The sequence below is a fragment of the Nicotiana sylvestris genome, chromosome 11 (assembly GCF_000393655.2).
Source record: "Nicotiana sylvestris chromosome 11, ASM39365v2, whole genome shotgun sequence".
Taxonomy (NCBI): Eukaryota; Viridiplantae; Streptophyta; class Magnoliopsida; order Solanales; family Solanaceae; genus Nicotiana; species Nicotiana sylvestris.
This window is the reverse complement of record NC_091067.1, coordinates 38,191,964-38,211,923: the sequence shown is the minus strand read 5'-3', so window position 1 is coordinate 38,211,923 and position 19,960 is coordinate 38,191,964. Positions and strand designations below refer to the sequence as shown.

The following is a 19,960-nucleotide window of genomic DNA, read 5'->3' as shown; positions in this document are numbered from 1 at the left end:
ACAACAAAAGGATAAAAGAACTAAACAAAGAAAATGAGTGGAAATAATAAAAGACCGAAATTTGCATTAGACTAACGGTGGAACGGTTCGAATAACAAAGTAAGCAAAACAAACCAAAGTACACCATAAAACAAACCTGGACAAAACTAAATAAACCATTGTGGCAAAAATGGAAGGATAAGAGGATTTGACACAAGACAATATCCGGATTATAACCCTAAGAATAATCCAGACAACAGAAATGACAACAAAATAAGCCATCAAAGATCCTCTCCGGCTGACCCAAAAATGGAGCGTCTTTCCAACTACCAAGCACGACATCTTAGCCACTGAGCTCTATATCAACATTGCCAAGACCATCACCAACTTCAGTATCATCAACATCAGTCAACAAGTTCTCAGGAGGATTCGCGTGCTCCCTGTCACTGTCATTGATCACAATTACCCCTTCCTGAATCATTCTTTCTATTTCCTTTTTCAAAGAACGACAGTCTTCAATGCTATGTCCTTGGACATTAGAGTGGTACACGCATTGTAAAGCAAGATCAAATCCTTTTGCATATGGGTCTGGAGTATAGCCAAGGAGCGGCTCAATCAGGCCAGAAAGCTTTAACTTTTCAAACAAGCTTGTGTAGGACTCCCCAATTGGCGTGAAACTATTTCTTTGCCTTTGTTCCCTTTCCTGTCCCTATTTTCTTGGGGTTTTGGGTGTTTGAAAATGTTGTGAAGGCAAGAATGTATTATGCGGTGCTGGCGCTCGCCATAGGGAGTGACCTAGTGGTTGGACAGATGACCAGACATTGTTCGGAGGATAATACTAAACTAGATTATGTGGAGCTCGGGGATATGTTTGGGCATGATGGACAGAAAATTGTGGCTCTGGTGGGTAGTAAGGTTGTGGGGGTCTGGATTGGTAGTAGGGTGAAGGAACTCTAGATCTGGACCAAGTACCCACTTCGACTGTTGCGACTTCTTTCCCCTTCTTCTTCCAGAGCACACCTCCCGTGCCGCTCTGAATGGCCTGAGTTGTTGCCTTAATTGCCGAATAGCTCAGGATTTTGTTGGACTTAAGTCCCTCTTCAATTATACCACCCATTTTCACCACCTCGTTGAAGGATTTGCCAACTGACGTCACCAAGTGACCAAATTAAGTTGGCTCTAGAGTTTGCAGAAAGTAGTCTACCATTTCCCCCTCTCTCATCGGAGGATCAACTTTGGCTTCCTGTTCTCTCCACCGGAACCCAAATTCCCGGAAGCTTTCCCCGGGATTTTTCTCAAGTTTCAGTAATGTGAGACGGTCTTGGACGATCTCAAGGTTGTACTGAAAGTGACCTGCGAATGCCTGTGCTAGATCGTCCCAGGTGTACCACCTGCTCAGATCCTGTCTTGTGTACCATTCCAGTGCAGAACCGCTCAGACTCTGCCCAAAGTAAGCTATCAGCAGCTCATCTTTACCACCTGCTCCTCTCATCTTGCTACAAAAGCCCCGCAGATGTGCCATAGGATCGTCGTGCCCTTCGTATAGATCAAACTTTTGCATCTTGAACCCTGCCGACAATTGAACGTCAGGGAAAGGGCACAAGTCCTTGTAGACCACGCTGACCTGGTTGCCTAACCCGTGCATATTCCTGAAGGATTGTTCCAGGATTTTAAATTTTCGAAGCACTTCGTCCTACTCTGGGCTCTTAGCCGACTTTTCAATCTCTACCGGGACCTCAAAGTGGGGATTATAGGCATGTGGCTCGGGTGCTTTGAATGTAGGTTCAGGGGGGTAATATTGGTTATCGTGAGCCTGAAATAATGGCTCACTGGACAATCTTTGTAGCGTGGCTGGTGGGGGTTCCACGAAAACAGGAACATTTGGGGGAAGGTTTTGATTAAGTGGTGGAACTTGGGGATCGTAGGCATTTCTTCCCTGATAGTAGTGGTGACTCGGGAAGCTTGTCGAAGGGTTGGGTGGAGGATATTCCGGCGTGTGTCCTGGTGGGAGAGTAGGAGTAACAGGTGGTTCGGGCCCTTTTTGTACCCTAGCCAAGGCTAGCTGCATTTCGTTCATCTCTAGTCTCATTTTTTCCATTTTTTCCATTGCCTCTTTTAGCATCTGACTTTCCGTCTTTTCCTCCTCAACACTGTTTTCTGAGTTAGTCATGCTTTTCGGTATGGGCCCTTTAGATATTGTTTGATAATGGTATGGTGCCAGTACGTTCTAACAAACTAACTGTTTGAGATTGGAAAAACAACAAACTCATCAGCGTTAGAGTTTTAACACATATTGCAATTGCACGTTGGAATGCAATGTACCTACGCAGTTTAACCTTTCTATCATGTCTTTTTCTTTTTTCTTTTTTCTTTTTTTTTTTGCTTTTTTAGTTGTGGTCGAATCTTATGGAGATTGCCTACGTATCATGACCCCGCATGAATCAGACCTTGCGTAGTTCGGACCAATGCAAGGTAAAAAATAAAATAAAACATATTTTGGAACTTTCAATTTTTCACAGTAAAACACACTTTGATTACAATGATTTAAAAAAAACTGACAAACTTAGACCGAACTAACAGACTCTGGTGAAAGACGAGATACAGACTTGAACATTAAACAACCCACATACTCTAATGAAAAGAAATTAAAAAACAGACTGACAGATTCCTTCCCCCATTTGCCACTTTTAACCAAATGGCTGTTTTTTGCAGACGTGGCCCCTGCCCAATTTTTCATGAATTTTGAGACTGGGGAGGATCTGTTTTATGACATTTTTACAAACTTGTCCGTTCTTTTACAAAAATAGCCTTTCAACAACTGAAAGTTATTCTAAGGCTATCTCGGCAAGAACGGTTTAATACATTGCCGAAGCTGGCTCGGCTTATTTTGACCAACACATCCAAGTGGCATTCACTTGCCCACTGACAATTTTTTCTTCTTATTTTTTTTCTTTTAAATTAAAATAAAAGACCTAGTATTGCAAACACGACCTTTCAGCGCCTCGGGGACGAAGATTTTAAGGTTGTGTGGGTCAATTGGTCAAAATCTAAAAAAGACCCAAAGGTGGCTGTTTATACAAAATCAGCCTTCCGACGTCCCTTTGGGGAACATTCGGCTATTTTTGACAAAAATAGAATCACCAGACTTATTTATGGCTCTTTCTCTTGTTTTTCAAAATAGGAAACCCGATATAGCAAACACGGCCTTTCAACGCCTCGGGGACGTAAATTTTTAAGGTTGTGTGGGTCAATTGGTCAAAATCTAAAAAAAATGACCCAAAGGTGGATGTTTATGCAAAGTTAGCCTTCCGGTTTCCCTTTCGGGAGCAATCGGCTATGTTTTGACAAAACAACGTCACCCGACATATTTATGACCTTTTCTTGTTTTTCAAAATAGAAAACTCAATATTGCAAACACGGCCTTTCAGCGCCTCGAGGACGAAGATTTTTAAGGCTGTGTGGGTCAACTGGACCAAATCTAATAAAATGACCCAAAGGTGGTTGTTTATGCAAAGTCAGCCTTCCGGCGTCCCTTTCGGGAACATTCGGCTATGTTTTGACAAAACAGCGTCACCCGGCTTCTTTATGATGAAATTAAAATTTGACATATTTTTTGACTATTTTAGCAAAAGGGGAGGTTGGACCCGATGAGGGTTGCCTACGTATCTCACGCCCTGTGAGAATCAAACCATGCGCAGTTCGGGCAACATAAACTAAACTTGTAAACAAGACTCCTTTATTTCGTTTTTCAAATAAATCAAACTAAAAAAGATAATTTTTTCTTTCATTTTTTTCAAAATTTCGGCAGGGTTTTGACACTACTTGGACATTGGTTTTATTTTTTCTAAAAATAAGTAGTTATCTCCCTACACTGCTATTTTTCTTTTTCTTTTTTTTCAAAAATTCCCGATTTCAGAAGCCGGTCAGCATGCGGATCTGAAGCAAATAAATGTGCAAAACAAACAGGATGCAGCAGGATGGTCTTTTTCATTTCAGGTTGCTTGTCCTAGACGGACCCAACCCCTGTGTTGAGTCCCCTAAGTCAAATGCAACATGATGCAAATAAGCGTTCCTACTAGGGATCCGGTCATGAGGTTTTGTTATACTAGGTTTATCCTGGGTGTTTGTTCTAGACCTGGCTTGCCCAAGAGAACAACTCGAGCCGAGGATGGGAACTGCATACCGGTAACCAAAAGATCATCCGATATTGCAACTCCTCCGAATCCTCGTTCTATTTTGGAATAGGACACTAACAGAAAGAAGTCACGACTAGCGTGCACTCCTCAAGAGAGAGAAGAGAGGGATTTCGTAGCAGTTTATATATACAGTTCAGATAATATCAAAGCGGTAAGAGTAACATTTTGCACATTTAGGCTAAAACATGTAATAAAATCAGATAATAAATGAAGCCAAATAATAACAATTATTCTAAGCTCGAATTTTTGAACCCTGAACCAGAGATTCTGGGTTACCTCCCCAGTAGATATTCAGTCCCCTAAGTCAAATGCAACATGATGCAAATAAACGTTCCTACTAGGGATCCGGCATGAAGTCAAGTTATTCTAGGTTCAACCTGGGTATATGTTCTAGACAGTGTACCCGAGCGGACAACTCGAGTTGAGGAAGGAGCTCCTTTCCGGGAACCAAAAGGCCAGTCGGTTTAGAAACTTTCCGAGCCTCTTTTATTTCAGGGTATGACACTAACAGAATAGGAAGTCTCAACCAGTAAGCACATCCCCGGAGGTAAGAAGAGAAGGGTTTCGGCACAGTTTATATACAATTCAGATAATATCAAAGCGATAAAAGCAGCATTTAGCACATTGGGCCCAAACATGTAACAAAATCAGATAACTCCAAATATAACAATTTATCTAAGCTCGAATTTCTAACCCTGAACCAGTGGTTCTGGGTTAAGTCCCCAGCAGAGATGCCAGAGCTGTCACACCTCCTTTTTCCGCTACGCCCCCCGCTAAGGGACGTAAAAGGAAGTTTTTTCCAAATAAAGGACAATCAAAACGGGATTTATTTATTTTGTTTCAGAGTCGCCACTTGGGAGATTTATGGTGTCCCAAGTCACCAGTTTTAATCCCGAATCAAGGAAAAGAATGACTCTGTATTACAGTCTACGCACCAGAAATCCGGATAAGGAATTCTGTTAACCCGGGAGAAGGTGTTAGGCATTCCCGAGTTCCGTGGTTCTAGCACGGTCGCTCAACTGTCATATTCGTCTTGATTATCTGATATAATACATGTTGAACATATGTGCGAATTTTAACTTTTAACCGCTTTTATCATTATTATTATTTTTTTATCGAGAATTTCAACCTCGTAAAAATATATCTCGAACCACGTCACAGTCAATGTACCCGTGGTCGTCGACACACTTCGACTCCGTTGAGATTTGGATTTGCGTCACATAAATGTGCACTCGAGTTTAGGAAAAAATACATTATTAAATACGCGCCTAAAGACTAACGCGTTGTTATTATTTTGGGTAGGGCCGTGACATTTGCTAAACGGCCCGTCCAGGAATCTAAGTATTTTAAAATATTATGGAGGGCCCCGCAATTTTGTATTTATTTTGGCGAAACACGCCTCATTTATTTTAAGGATATCCTAAAGTGACTACATTTCTATTAAATTCGTCTCTAAAACAAAAGAGAAAAAAAATCCTAATTAATTACATGCTTAAAAAAAAACGTAACATATTAAATGCTAGATTAAGACAAATGTTAACGGAAGAGAATATTACTAAAATTGAAATTATAAATAAAATACGGAATCGACAAATAATATATTCAAAAGAAACTAATTATCCTATAACTAGATTAAACTAGCATTGTTAGATGATTTGAACCGTTGGAATTAATTATTTACAACTATTTAAAACTTGAATCAATCTTAATTACTAATGCATATTCGAAAGTTTACTAAATTTAAACATTAACTCGTCTTGTTTGAACTCAAATCATGTCATAATGCTTAATTCGCGAAATTAATTTAAATTCATGCTTTAACTAAATTTAGCTACATGTTTACGATTAACCTAATGTTAACAATACTAAAACCTTCATAGCTAGTGAACTTAATCCGTTTTGCCAAGCCGATTCACTAAAGACCAACTTATATTATTTTCCTCTTATTCCAATTATTAAACAGTTTGACAGTAATGAGCATGCTTAAATATATACTTCCTAATAATCAAGATGCCTAAATACAATAATATACTTCCTAGTATTAAAATACATCACTACAAGATGCCTAGTTATGCAAAGCGACAGAAATTTACAGAATAATAATACATGAAGTAGCCTAAATACAATTAGTAAAAGAAACAAAGAAAAAGCTAAATTAAAACTTCAAAGTTCCATTCTTCATATGTATTCATGCCTTTACATTTCATCTTACAATATGCCAAAGTTACAGTTGTGTACCTGGTATTGCCAATAAAAGAAGAAGAAGGTCAGCAAAGTAGTATGTAACACAGCAACAGCAACAATAACCAGCAAACGGAACACCCAATGACATATTTGAAAACCAAAAAAAAATATCCAACAATAACCAGTGAAGTAGTAGCAAATAACCAACCAAACTTAAGGAACAAACCACATGAAAATCCAGAAACACCAACGATAATCAACGGGCAAAAACAAAGTGAACCCTTTTTTTTAGATTGAAAGACCAGTTAATGTTTAACCCTTAATTCTCTCTTAATGTTCAGAAAATTCTTTCTTTTAAACTCTCTTCAAATTCGAATCCTCAAAAATCTTTTTCTCTTTTCGAATTCTTCTCCTCTTAATATTCAGCCAATCTCCTATCCCCTTTCAATATTTTCGAAATTCTTCCCCTCTCCCCAACCAATCGCCCTTAATTCTGTCCAAGTCTGCTATATTTATGCCTCATAACAGACCCCTTAATCAATTAAACAAATAATAAAACAATCCACTTTCTCTTACCAAACTCACTACTTCATAAAAAATGCAATTATTATTTTATTTAATCAACTTTTCTTGAGCCCCGTAATCCTACTATGTCTTGTTTCCCATTATTGATTAAACAAATGCATTATTCCCCACTACCACATGTCTTGTTCCCCACTATATTATTTTAATACCTTATTTTAATATTATTAGCTTAGCGGACAGAGCACTCAAAATAAATAATTGTTTAGATTTTCAATTCCAAAAATACCTCTCTGAAATTACTGAAATTACCATTCTACCCCTGAAAATACTGCAATTTACCATTCTACCCACATCAGCTATAACCAATTCACCTAATTAATTAACCAAAATACAGCAGCTATAACCAATCAAACCTGACAATTGACAACTAATAATCAAACTCTGCATAATAAACTTGCCAAACAAACTCCTAATCGACAACGTTCATGAATTAACAACACATTCAGATTCATATCCGAACAAACTCAGCAGAACAAACAAGTAAATACAAATCACTAAACTCGATCATCAATCGAACCTCGAAGTAAATCCAACAACATTACAACAAAGATGAATGATTCAAAAAAAATTAAAAATCAAAACATAAACTCACATTAAATCACTGGATGAAAAACGAACTTCAAACAAAAAATGAACATGAATTAAATCTAACTTAAACAACAAAGATGAATGATTCAAGTGATTAAACTAACATACTTCTATATTAAAACTAAACAAAAATAAATGAATAAAAGCAAACCGAAGAAATAATCAAGAAATGATAACAACGAACAAGAAAAGAATTAAACGTATACTGATTTTAAATCCGAGAATATCAAACAAAATACGGATAGAAATGAAACTTAAACCAATTAATCGGAAATGACCAACGACGAACTCGAACGAAAATGGCAAACTTGAACCAAGACTACCAACGACCTAACAGATCTCGATTTCAACGACAACCCACCTTCTCTTTTAACCTCGACGAACTCAGAACGACAAACGACAACCTCGACGGATTGAACTTGAAGAAACGACGAGACAGCAGGTTGTTTGGACGTGAGGCAGTGTGTATGTGTGTTGAGCAGCAGCAGCCATAGCGGGCTGGCTGGAGCTCGACTGGACGAAGCAGAAGCCGATGGGGTTTGTTTGGACGTGAGTCTATTTAGCATATGGTCGTTTGGGACCTATGTGGACGAAGAAGAAGAAGCAGCAACGATGGGGTTTGGGTGGACGACGCAGGCAGCCATGAGAGGTGCAGCAGCAGCCATGGGCTAACTGGAGCTCGACGTAGCTGAGATGAAGAAGATGAAGAGCAGCAGCCATGGTGGTTTGGGTGGACGATGCAACAGCGCTGAAGACGAAGCAGATGAAGCAGCGGCCATGGTAGGTCGACGGAGCTTGTCAATGGCGGACGGGGGCGGGGGTCGACTGGTTTTTGGACTGGTTCGTTTGGACGAAGAAGATGAAGAGAGGGGGGTCTGCTGGGTTGGGGTCAGCCATGGGAGCTTGGGACGAGGGGAAGAGGGGTGGTTTTGGAGAAGAAGAAGAAGAGGGGGGGGGGTAGCTTTAGGTTTTCTTTTTTAGGGTTTTTTCAAAACAAATGTCCAAATGGAAGAAAGGTTGGGGGGTGTTTGCTTGGGGTTATGGGGCGGACCGGGTCGGGTCGACCCGGTAGGAGTTTATTTGGTTTGGGCCATGGTTGATTTAAATTAGAAGGTGGCCCAATCCGATTTTCTTCCTCTTTTATTGCTTCTTTTCTTTTACTTTCTAAAACTAAAATTCTAAATTAAGTTACAAACTAAATTAACTTATTAAAAATACTAATTAATTCCTAGCAACAATTATCATATAAAATGAAATGACAATTAAAATACAATCACACAATTTGGACATTAAAGGCTAAAAATGCAAAAGATGCCTATTTTTGTAATTTTCATTCTTGTAAAACAAACTTAATTACTCATAATTGCAAACTTAAATCCTAAATGCAAATGCGACATATTTTTGTATTTTTTATTAATTTAGCAAATAAACATGCACAGACAAAGCAAACAATACAAGAAAAATAACACAAAATTCACAACAATTGCAAACAAACAAAAAAATGTTTTATTTTTGGAATTTTTGGGAGTAATTCTCATATAGGGCAAAAATCACGTGCTTACACAACTTACATGACTTGTTGTGTTGCTTCGAAGAGCTACTCAATGTCTTGATATTACTCTTTGACTTGGGCTGCAGTAGTACACTCGCACAATCATACACCGTAGCATGCCAATTATACTAGCTCAGCAGTATGAAACTTGACATTTATTGAAAATGACCATGTGTTCTTGTATTATCTATTTTCATGTTGTTATTGAGCCTGTGACCATGCCAGGCGGATTGTGATTGTGAGCCTGTGACCATGCCGGGCAGATTATGAATGTGAGCCTGTGATCATGCCGGGCGGATTAAGATATTGGCACGTGAGTTGTCCGTGCAGTTGTGATTGAGATGTGGGCACAAGGTGCCCTGACCACATGATGGTGGGTTGAGACCCGTGGCTTGTGACTATGAGATGAAGTATCTCGGGTAATTTTGTTGCAAACTTGTGTTAGAATGGATTGATTAATTGGTTGTTATTTGTGTTCCTTATTTGGTTTCACCGGTAAGTTCATGGTGTTCTTGTTGCTTTATTGTTTATATCACACATCCCCAGTCTCCTTGTCCATCTGTAGCCTGATACCAAAAGCAAGACCATCAATGAATCTTCTCACTCTCTACCTCTCAGTAGAAAGCAAGACAACTGCATGACGAGCTAAATCCATGAATCTAATCTCATACTGGGTAACAATCATTCTACCCTGCTAAAGGCGCTCAAACTACCTACGGTAATACTCTCTTAGAGTGAAAGGAATGAATTTCTCAAAAAATAAAACTGATCCCAAGTGAGTGGCAGTGAACTTGCTGGTTTGCTCCGCTCATTATCCTGCCACCATCTCTTTGCAGAACCGATCATCTAAAACAATACAAAGTCAGATTTATTGGACTCTACAATACCCATATTGCGTAATACCTCGTAGCAACGGTTCAAATAATATTGCGGGTCCTCAGAAGGTGTACCACCAAAATGAATAGGAAAGAGCTTTGAGAAATTATCCAATCTTATCAATCCCTGAGAAGATATCGCGGGCCTCTCCCTGGTTTGTGTAGCAATAATAGGTTGAACCACTCCCACTATTGGAACCGTTTGAGTCTGATACATGATATCCATCTGCTGGGAAGTGTGAGTGGCGAGAGTCTAAGCTCCTCCCCCAGCCTGAGAGACAGCTGGTACTATAGGAAATACTTTGGCCTGGGCCACACTCTCCATAAGGCCTACCAAACAAACTAGAGCGTCCTAAAGTACGGGAGTAGCAATAAATCCCTTAGGGACTTGAGCGGGTCCGACTGGAGCAGTCTGAACAGAGATCTCCTCCTCATATTCGACCTGAGGCCCTACAACGGGTGTTGCTGCACGTGCTCCAGGCTGAGCTTTACCCCTACCTTGGCCCCTACCCCTATTAGTTGCTGCAATAGAGGGCTCCGGTTCCTGCCCGGCTGTAGATGTTTTGTGTGTTCTCACTATCAACGAGAGAGAACAGGAATAGAATGGTTCAAACTTTAGTAATAGAATAAAGTCACACAAAAGAGAATGAAAGAAGTGAAGTTTTCCTAAAGCTTTATAGCCTCTATAAGATAAGTATAGACGTCTATGTACCGATCCTCTAAACTCTACTAAGCTTGCTCATGACTCGCGAAACCTATGCAACCTAGTGCTCTGATACTAACTAGGCACGACCCAGAATTCACAACCTCGGGACCATGATGGCGCCTAACATCTACTTGCTAGACAAGCCAACGTTTTTAAATTAATTAACCAGTTTTAACAATTATTACAAGGTGATGATAATTAACGATTAATAAACCCAGAAATGAACACATATTAATATATATAATGCAGTGCTAAACTACTACTAGAAATCCGGAGTCACAAGTACATGAGCAACTAATATACTACAAATATGATTTGAAATAAATTACAAATGTTTGAAACTAAATAAACAGTAAAACATGATAGAAAGGGGACTTCAGGGACTGCGAACGCCACTAGTTCTACCTCAAGTCTCCGAAAGCAGCTGAATCTGAGCAGTCTCTCTACGGGCCGCTGGGACCAACACCAGTATCTGCACAAGAAGTGCAGAAGTGTAGTATGAGTACAACTGACCCTATATACTATGTTAGTGGCGAGCCTAACCTCGATGAAGTGGTGACAAGGCTATAACAAGACACTATCAATAAATATGTACAAAAGAATAATGACAGTAATAGAAATGGAATATAAAAAGTAAACTCAAGTAACCGGACTCGTATGTCAACTACCAGAGGGCCCCGCAATAATACTTTTTCTCAACTTCTCCAAATAACATGGTATAGTTACAACAATCAAACACAATAAAATAAGTCTTCTCCGTTGCGGCGTGCAACTCGATCCATAAATATATATAAGTATCAATCTTCTTCGTTATGGCGTGCAACCTGATCCACAAATATATATAAAGAAATACCGTTGCGGCGTGCAACTCAATCCCACCATATCATCATATGTTCATACCATATTCTGTCCTTATCTCTTCACATCACATCATTTTAATATCGTTGCGGCGTGGAAGCTGATTCCAGCAATAACTATAATTACTGTTGCAGCGTGCAATCTGATCCGATGCAATGTGAATTAAACGAACAAACTACAATCAACAACGGCATATCACAAAAAATAACGTAATAAAGGAACTAAACAAATAAGGTCACAAAGCGGATAAATAGTTGTATGAAAGCCCACAAAATCAAATAGCAAGTAACGACAGTTAATAAATAAAGACACGGATACAAAGAATCAATTAACAATTATGGCATGTAACGGATAAGGGCATGAAATCAACAACTAATTACAATTAACAATTAAAGCATTTAACAAATAAATAAAATAGATTAAATAAGGCAAGAATAATTGTAAACAATAAATAAATATCCCAACCCGCATACTTAACCTGCGACTACATTTATACACGTGTCACCTTGCATATACGTCGTCCACCACACATTAATCAAGTACCAATTAAACCAATCAAGTCCTAATTCCCTCAAGTTAAAATTAGGCAAACACTTATCTCTTTTTGCAATCAAATCAACACTCAACCACGACCTTTCCTTTAGAATTAGCCTCCAAAACGGTCAAATCTAGCCAGATATAATTTAAATAATTCAAAATAATCTTTATAAACAACCCACAAGTGAAAAAAATTCGATCTTTGATAAAATTGAAAAAAGTCAACAAAGGTCAACCTCGGGCCCGCTTGGTCAAAACTCGAGATTCGGACCAAAACTCGATTACACATTTACCCCCGAGCCTGGTCATGTGATTTGTTTCGAAATCCGACCTTTGAGGCCTAATCTCAATTTTGTAAAATCCCAAATTTTTACCCAAATCCCTAGTCTCTACCATGAAAATCCTAGATTAAAGGTTAAAATAAATGGGTGATTATGGAAATATAACAAAACAAGTTAAAATTCGCTAACCAGTGAAGTCGGGATGAAAAATCTTTTCAAAATCGCCTATTGGCCGAGCTCTAACTTCAAAAATAGTAAAAAAATGGCTCAAACGCCGACTTTCACCTATTTTAATACCTGGGCGTCAGGTGTTCTTTGTGTTCGCGAAGCACGTGACGCGTTCGCGATGCACTGGCCTTCTCCTCTTAGACCACTTACAACATATGTTATTTAGTTTCTTTTGTTTGACACAACTGAATCCGGCTGATAAGTCTAATTTGCGTAGATTGCATTGCAGCAGGAAAGAGCCTGTCCCTTACCGAACGATAATTGAAAGTAATAGCTTTACTGCAGATTTCCCTAATCACTTGTGTTGTTTTCTTTTGTCCTGCTTTACTCCAAACTTGGTCTCTTTTATCCGCGATATTATCTTATTGCATCAGTATCACATTGTCTGAATATCTTTTACACTGACATGATAGGGTTACTGCCACATAAATGGCAATCTCAAGAATCAGTTTGTTGAAGTAACTATTGATGTTGACATAAAATTGAAGATATTAGTACAATCATCTCACAGAACTAGCTTTCGCGTCAGGTTGGGCTGAGGGCTGCTCTGGACTTACTGCTGCTTGTTTCTTATTCTTGTTCTTTTTACTGGAATTGCTGCTGTTGTATACCATTGATTGGGTAGATGTATGGTTTTACAATGATTATAGAGTCAAATTTTGCAGGTTAATGAACTTTTACATGGGGAAAAAACATTTTCTCTCTTTCTGATGTTCTGCATGTCAATTGACTTCAATTTGTCTGCTATTAAAAATATACCATAGACGTGAACTTCTATAATTATGAATTCAACAAACACGCATTCTAGAGAAAAAGTGATCTTTCGTCACCAACGATTTGCTATTATACTCTTGTAGTAATAACATAATTGCAGATCTTTGGATGTTTCTCTAAGACAACCTTTGGTTCTGTTTAGCGTGAGAAACTGTAAAGGGTGCAGTGTGTTGAACATTTCTTCTCCAAACATTCAGCCATCGAGTATATGAATTAGAAATAGAAGGATTAGAAAGAGTAACTTTTAAGTAGTAGCACCGCATTATTCTCTTTTAAGTTACTCTGATTAGAAGTTCAAAATAAGTGGAGCAAGAGGAGACAGAGAAAGAAAGGGGAGGGGAGACTTTAATTGAAATAGGGGTAGAGCTCCTCATACAATTAGACTTTTCTGAAAGGTTTCTTAGATTTTTTGTAGCAGTCGGTGACAAATTTCTTCTTTTACTTTTACGTGTACCTTTTCGTCTCATAGATAGTTGTGTTCCCTTATCCAATTGTACACAATTTCCATTATTTTCTGCACATACATACTAGCACAATCCTTCTTTACTTGTTGCTACAAACTTACCAAATTAGAAACACTCGTACTGACAATTAATTTTAAAAAGATAGATGAATACCCATCTATCTAGGAGTATTAAACAATGATCAACCAAGATAAAACATCTTAGATTTTAATAAAGCTCAGGTGTCAGGCGAGGCGTAATTACCACTTCTATAGGATTTACCTTACGTATAGTTAATCCTGCACCTTCCTTCATATCCAAGGGCTCGTCATTTGGAGTTTTGTAATTGAAACCCTGGATCAAGTGTGCGATTGTTAGGTGTTCCACTTGCATTGCATAAGTCATCCCCGGACAAGATCGTCTTCCAGAACCAAATGGGATAAACTCATAGTGTTGACCACGAAAGTCAATATCAGCAGCGAAAAATCTCTCTGGATCGAACTTATCAGGATTTGACCAGAGTTTAGGATCGCGCTGTAATTTCATAACGTTCGCGAATAGTCTAGTCCCTTTAGGAATGTGATATCCACTAACAACACAATCCTCTACATTTTCATGGGGTACTAATAAAGGTCCCGGTGGATATAATCGTAACACTTCTTTAACAATAGTTTGGAGGTATACCAAATCCTTAATATCACTCTCTTCTACCCATCTATCCTTACCAACTTTTTTATCTATCTCTTCTTGCGCTTTCTTCAAGGCATGTTGATTGTTTATCAATAATGCCATTCCCCAATTCATGTGAAGAGCAACTGTGTCCGCAGCATCCAAGACTAAACTCTGTGGACAAATTAGAATAATTCAATACAAAAATAGGTTAGCGTCACTATCTGCTGAACCTTGTTCTAGTTAGTATAGTAATTGTCAAGTATCGACATCTCATTATACTAATGAATTTATTTTTTTCTGAAATTTAAAATTCATTTATTTTAGCTCTTCTCTTAGAGATGTACGAGGGCAAATTTATCTAGTGTAAAATCAAATAGTGTTTTATACCTTACTTGTATATTTCATTTTTAATTAAAAAATATATATTTACCCAATAGAAAAAGCATATCCTATAAATAATCATGTTATTATTTAATACCCGTATTATATAATTTCAGTATAACTTATTCGAAAACCAAATAATATGTATATTAGCTTTGACTCTATTGCTGCTAAAAAGCCAAGAATCAGCGCGACCTGATTCAAGCACAATTATTATTAGAAATAAAAAAAAAACATGAATCTATATTTAACAAACAATCAAAGAATTTCTCCCTAAAAAAGAGAAGTCCCTTTACTTTTTTTTGTTTTGTTATGCTCAATGGGAGTAATAAAGTTTTATTCTATCAATTATAATTGGTTATATCTCATTTTTTTAACCACAGAGTGATAAATTCTCTTTCATCAAGATCGGGCTTTGAAGAAAAGTCCCTATTGGTAGGAAGTGCTTTAACTCCCAAAGTTAGATTAGTCCGGGCATAAAAAATTATCATCCTTTTCCATTTATCATTCTATATTTTTGCCATATTTAATCATCCTTAGTATTTAGATAATCTAATTACTTAAATTACTATTAACCTGTCTATTCCTCAAAGAATAAATGAAAAATGAGATGAACTTACAAACACTGTTGCTTTTATGACAGTATCACGAGAGTAGCCTTCATCAAGATATTCATTACTCATTTTTGAAAGCACCACATCAATGAAATCTTGTTCATTTCCTTCTGCATTAACCTCCATTTTTTCTTTTTTCTTGACATGTTCCTCTAACCAATTCTGAAAAACAGAATCTATATCCTTAAATGTCCTTTTCATGGCCTTAACATGGCCTTGAAAATCCACCCATTTGAACAATGGAATTGGAAAAGCATCCCATAACACAAACTCCATTGATAAAATTATAAAATCCTTAAACGCTTTCCTAAATCTCTCCACTTGTTCATCTCCTTTACCGGATTCATAATTTTTCCCAGCGATCATTTTCACGATCAGACCAAAATTCAATTCTTCTAACCAATCGGTTAGATTTATCGTACTCGAATTTCCATCAATTCGAGTGTATAAATTCTTAATGCTCGTCTGAATTTCACCAAATCTCACGTGCTTCAATTTTTCGAGACGACTAGCACAAAGAACTTCCTGAATGACTAATTTTCTATTTTTTCGCCAGTAAGGTCCGTATTTTGTCAAAAATAGCATGGCATTATTGTAGCCAAGGTATTCGCCATAAAGAAAAGCTGGACGATTGGAGAAAATGGCATCATTTGTAGAGAAGCAGTCTTTTATAGCTTCGTAACTGCTTACAACTAACACAAGCGGAAGGCCTAGCCGAAAAGTGAAAACCGGGCCGTATTTGTCAGCTAAGTCTCCGAGTTTTCGTGCTAATGGACGGTCATCGCTGTCGTCATCGAAATAGAAAAGATGGCCGATTACCGGCCACCCTCCGGGGATTTTCGGTGGTAATGGTTTTGAAGGTTTTTGAGATTTTTTGGTCCGTATGAAGTAGAAGAGAAGTGCAAGAGTTACTAGTCCTACGATGGCTTCTACGGGAGAAACCATTATGGATTTTTAGAAAAGCACTTGGGAATCAAACTATCACCAACTTCCCTTTTATAGATAATTTAGGGCTATGCATAATAATATGATAAATACAAAAGTAACAAAAATTGAAAATATTGGCTTTTGGTATTCGGTATTTTGGTATGATAATTGGTTTAAGTTTTAAAAAAAATTACTATTAAGAGGTGGTATTTGACATTTTTAAAATATAAAACCAAAATATATACTAAGTTACACAAAACACATATTATTAATTATAATATACTAAGATTTTTGAAAAATTCCCAGGAAACCTGCTGCTATCCTTCGAATGTGCATTCGATAAAATGTTCACTGTGCAATAGCTCGCAAATCACACAGGAGATGTAAATGATATTAGGTATGCCCGGTGCGACGAGCTCTGACTGAGAAGGCTAGCTGTTGGTGAGGGGAATTGATCCCAGGTTTTCCATGTGAAAAGTCACTCACCTAACCAACTCAGTCAATCCTTGGGGCTATAATATACTAAGTTACACATTATTCTTTTTTGGCATTCATGTTAAGGTTGGCAGTAAAATCCATGTACTTCTTTAGGAAAATAAAGGAACAAGGTAGGCTGCAGATTTTGACTCTTACTATCCAGGTTGTCACACAATTTATCGTAACGTTACTAGGGTTTTAGGGTGTTTCTTACTCCATTGCTCGTGGATTGATGTTGTATCTGTTGGATTAGTCCTTATTTTATTCTCTAAGTTCAACAATTAACTCTAAGCAAGCAACAAGACATTTTTAATGATCAAATTTATTCTTTATAATATACCTTTTCTCACTCTATGTGCTGATACTTGCTGGTTATGGATAAAGTTTTTGTTGACCGTCAATTGAGCTTAGAACGTTTTTATTTTATATTTTTGACTACTTTAATTAAGAATTTTACAATTTATGGCTCTATGCACTAGTTAATATTCAAGTCGAACAACCGAAGTTGCGGGGCAGAATAAATCGAAATCGAATGGAAATAAACCGATCCATACCGAATTTAATTAGGTATGATTTTTGGTATATCATTTTAAGAAATTAAATATTAAAAATACCGACCCAAAATATCTAAATATCAAACCGTATTAAATGATGAACACTCCTAGGAAATTATATTCCCTCTGCTTCAGGTTGTGTAAACTTTTCAAGAGTGTGAGGGTCAAGTTAACTAATTTTATGTGTGAATTTGAGCATATATTCTCAAATTATATTTGAAATAAAATTACATATTTAGAAATTACATAAAAGTACCGTAAGTCACACTAGTGAACAATTCAAAATATTTAAAAAGTATTTGCAAGAAACGTGGGAAGAAAACTTTATTTGATTTCCAAAATAGTAATAGTTTTATGTACATAAATTAAAATAGAGGAAGTATCATATTTTTGTGAAATCATTGGTATTTGATATCTACTGATATGATGAATTCAGATTCATACTATGTAAGAGAAAACACTAAGTTTGTCCATTTTTATAACTTCAACAAAATCTCTAGTTAAAGTTGATGGATCCTTCAATTACATATAATTTAATTTAGACATATCATGAATGTATCTTAATCAATTAAATAAAGTTATTTACTTTAGTGTATAAGTTACCAAATTAAACTTATAAAATATGTATTATTATGTGTCACTTTAATTTGATAATATGATTTACCAATGCCACACGCAGAATCAAGATTTAAAGTTTACATGTTAAGAATTCTAATCATTTTAAATTATTGAATTTTACATTAATAATTTATATATATTTAATAAATTTCTTAAGACAAATACAATATAGCAATACAATAAAGTAAACTCACTATATGTTTGCGATGATCCAATATGCGTGTACCACTAAGTGAATGGGACGTGTAATTTTGAGTTAAAGTAACACAAGATATCAGATATCCAACCAAAAGAAGTAGAACCACTGAATGTGTTATGAATGGGTCCTTTCAGGCATTGCAAATGAAATTCCACTTACTTCTTTCGTATCCAACCAAAAAATGTCAGTGAAATTTCAATTTCAAAAATTGCAGCGCCTCAATCTTTGTTCAACCCCACACGTGATTTTTTGTTTTTTGTTTTCTGGTTAAAGTTACTTTTTTCTTCAATCATTTACATTTTGATGGGCCATGTTAAAACTGTTTTTATAAGGAATTTGATTAGTGTTAAAACATGACACGGGTTCGAGCCGTGAAAGTAGCTATTAATATTTGCATTGGATAGATTATCTATATCACACTTTTTAAGGTGTGGTCTTTTCTCGGACCCTGCATGAATGCGAAATATCTTGTTTGAAAGGAACAAACTCAGTGGTAAAAGAAGTAAAAGAATGAAAACAAAAACTGTAAAAGAAGACAAAGAGAAAAAGAGAAGAAAAAAACGTAAAAAAGTCAAAGTTGGCGGACTACAAATGTGAAAGAAGAATTTGGCGTGCAATTTGCGGTGCCGTCCTCTTCCTATTCACATTTGAAAATTTTCTTTCAGCAGACGTTCTGCCTATAAATAGGCATCCCGTTCCTCAGTTGTAAATCATCCCTCAACTTCTTCTTTTCCTTCAATTAATAAATACTTATTCTTTGTGTGACCGTGGAGTAGGCAAAAATTACCGAACCACGTAAATCTTGTCTTGTCTTGTGCAATTTATTATTTTTCTCTTTTAAATATTTTTTTCCTTCTATTGGCCTGACACGCTTCCCAACAATTGGTATCAGAGCAAAAACATTGTAATTTTGGTAGAAAAGTACGATATTGGTGCCGGTACTATTCACAAGAATAGTGCAACACTATTGATCATCATTACTAACACTATTCACAATAGTGAAGTACTGTTCATTGATAGTGATAGTATTGTTCACCAATAGTGATGATTATCTACCTTATATGGTTGGGATATTTTTTCTTATACAGAATAGTATTCGTCATTACTATTCACAGGCACTATTCACGTAAAAATAATTTGTAAAAAATGGAATCGAGAGAAGGGAATGTTAAGATTGACAAGTACAATGACAAAGATTTTGAATTCTTGAAAATACAAATAAAGGATTATTTGTACCAGAAAAAATTACATTTACCTCTCACCGAGGTAAAACAGAGAATATGGCTAAAGCAGATTGGGATCTATTAGATCGCCAAGCTCTTGGTGTGATTCGTTTGACACTAACATGGAATATGGCGTTTAACATCATTAATGATAAGATCAAAGAAGGCACTATCAAATATGTAGGAGAAACCATCTGCTTCAAATAAAGTCTATTTGATGTGTCGATTGTTCAACTTAAAGATGACAGAAGGTGGATCTGTCACGAAACATATCAATAAGTTTAATATAATATTAACTCAGTTGAGTTCTGCTAATATAACATTTGATGACGAAGTCAGGGCATTGATTCTAGTATCATATCTACTGGAGAGTTGGTCTGCAACGATAACTGCAGTTAGCAGTTCACCGAAAAAATATCAAACTAAAATTGAATGATATTTGAGACTTGGTTTTAAGTAAAGATATTCGCCGAAGAGAATCAAGTGATTCCACAGGATCTGCTTTTAAT

The 19,960-nt window shown here is 36.8% G+C and overlaps 2 protein-coding genes across 2 annotated transcripts; both read right to left on the bottom strand.

Moving 5' to 3' along the window:
* Positions 1-1,672: 1,672 nt before the first annotated feature.
* On the bottom strand, positions 1,673-2,149 carry LOC138880944 (extensin-like). The gene has a single exon (XM_070161131.1). The coding sequence runs from the start codon at positions 2,147-2,149 to the stop codon at positions 1,673-1,675; it is 477 nt and encodes a 158-aa protein (XP_070017232.1).
* An 11,655-nt stretch (positions 2,150-13,804) lies between these two features.
* Positions 13,805-16,423, bottom strand: LOC104210428 (nicotine N-demethylase CYP82E3). Its single transcript, XM_009759326.2, has 2 exons — positions 15,460-16,423; positions 13,805-14,629 (listed from the first exon to the last, which is right to left on the bottom strand). The coding sequence occupies exons 1-2, from the start codon at positions 16,396-16,398 to the stop codon at positions 14,015-14,017; spliced, it is 1,554 nt and encodes a 517-aa protein (XP_009757628.1). The 5' UTR covers positions 16,399-16,423; the 3' UTR covers positions 13,805-14,014.
* Positions 16,424-19,960: the final 3,537 nt, after the last annotated feature.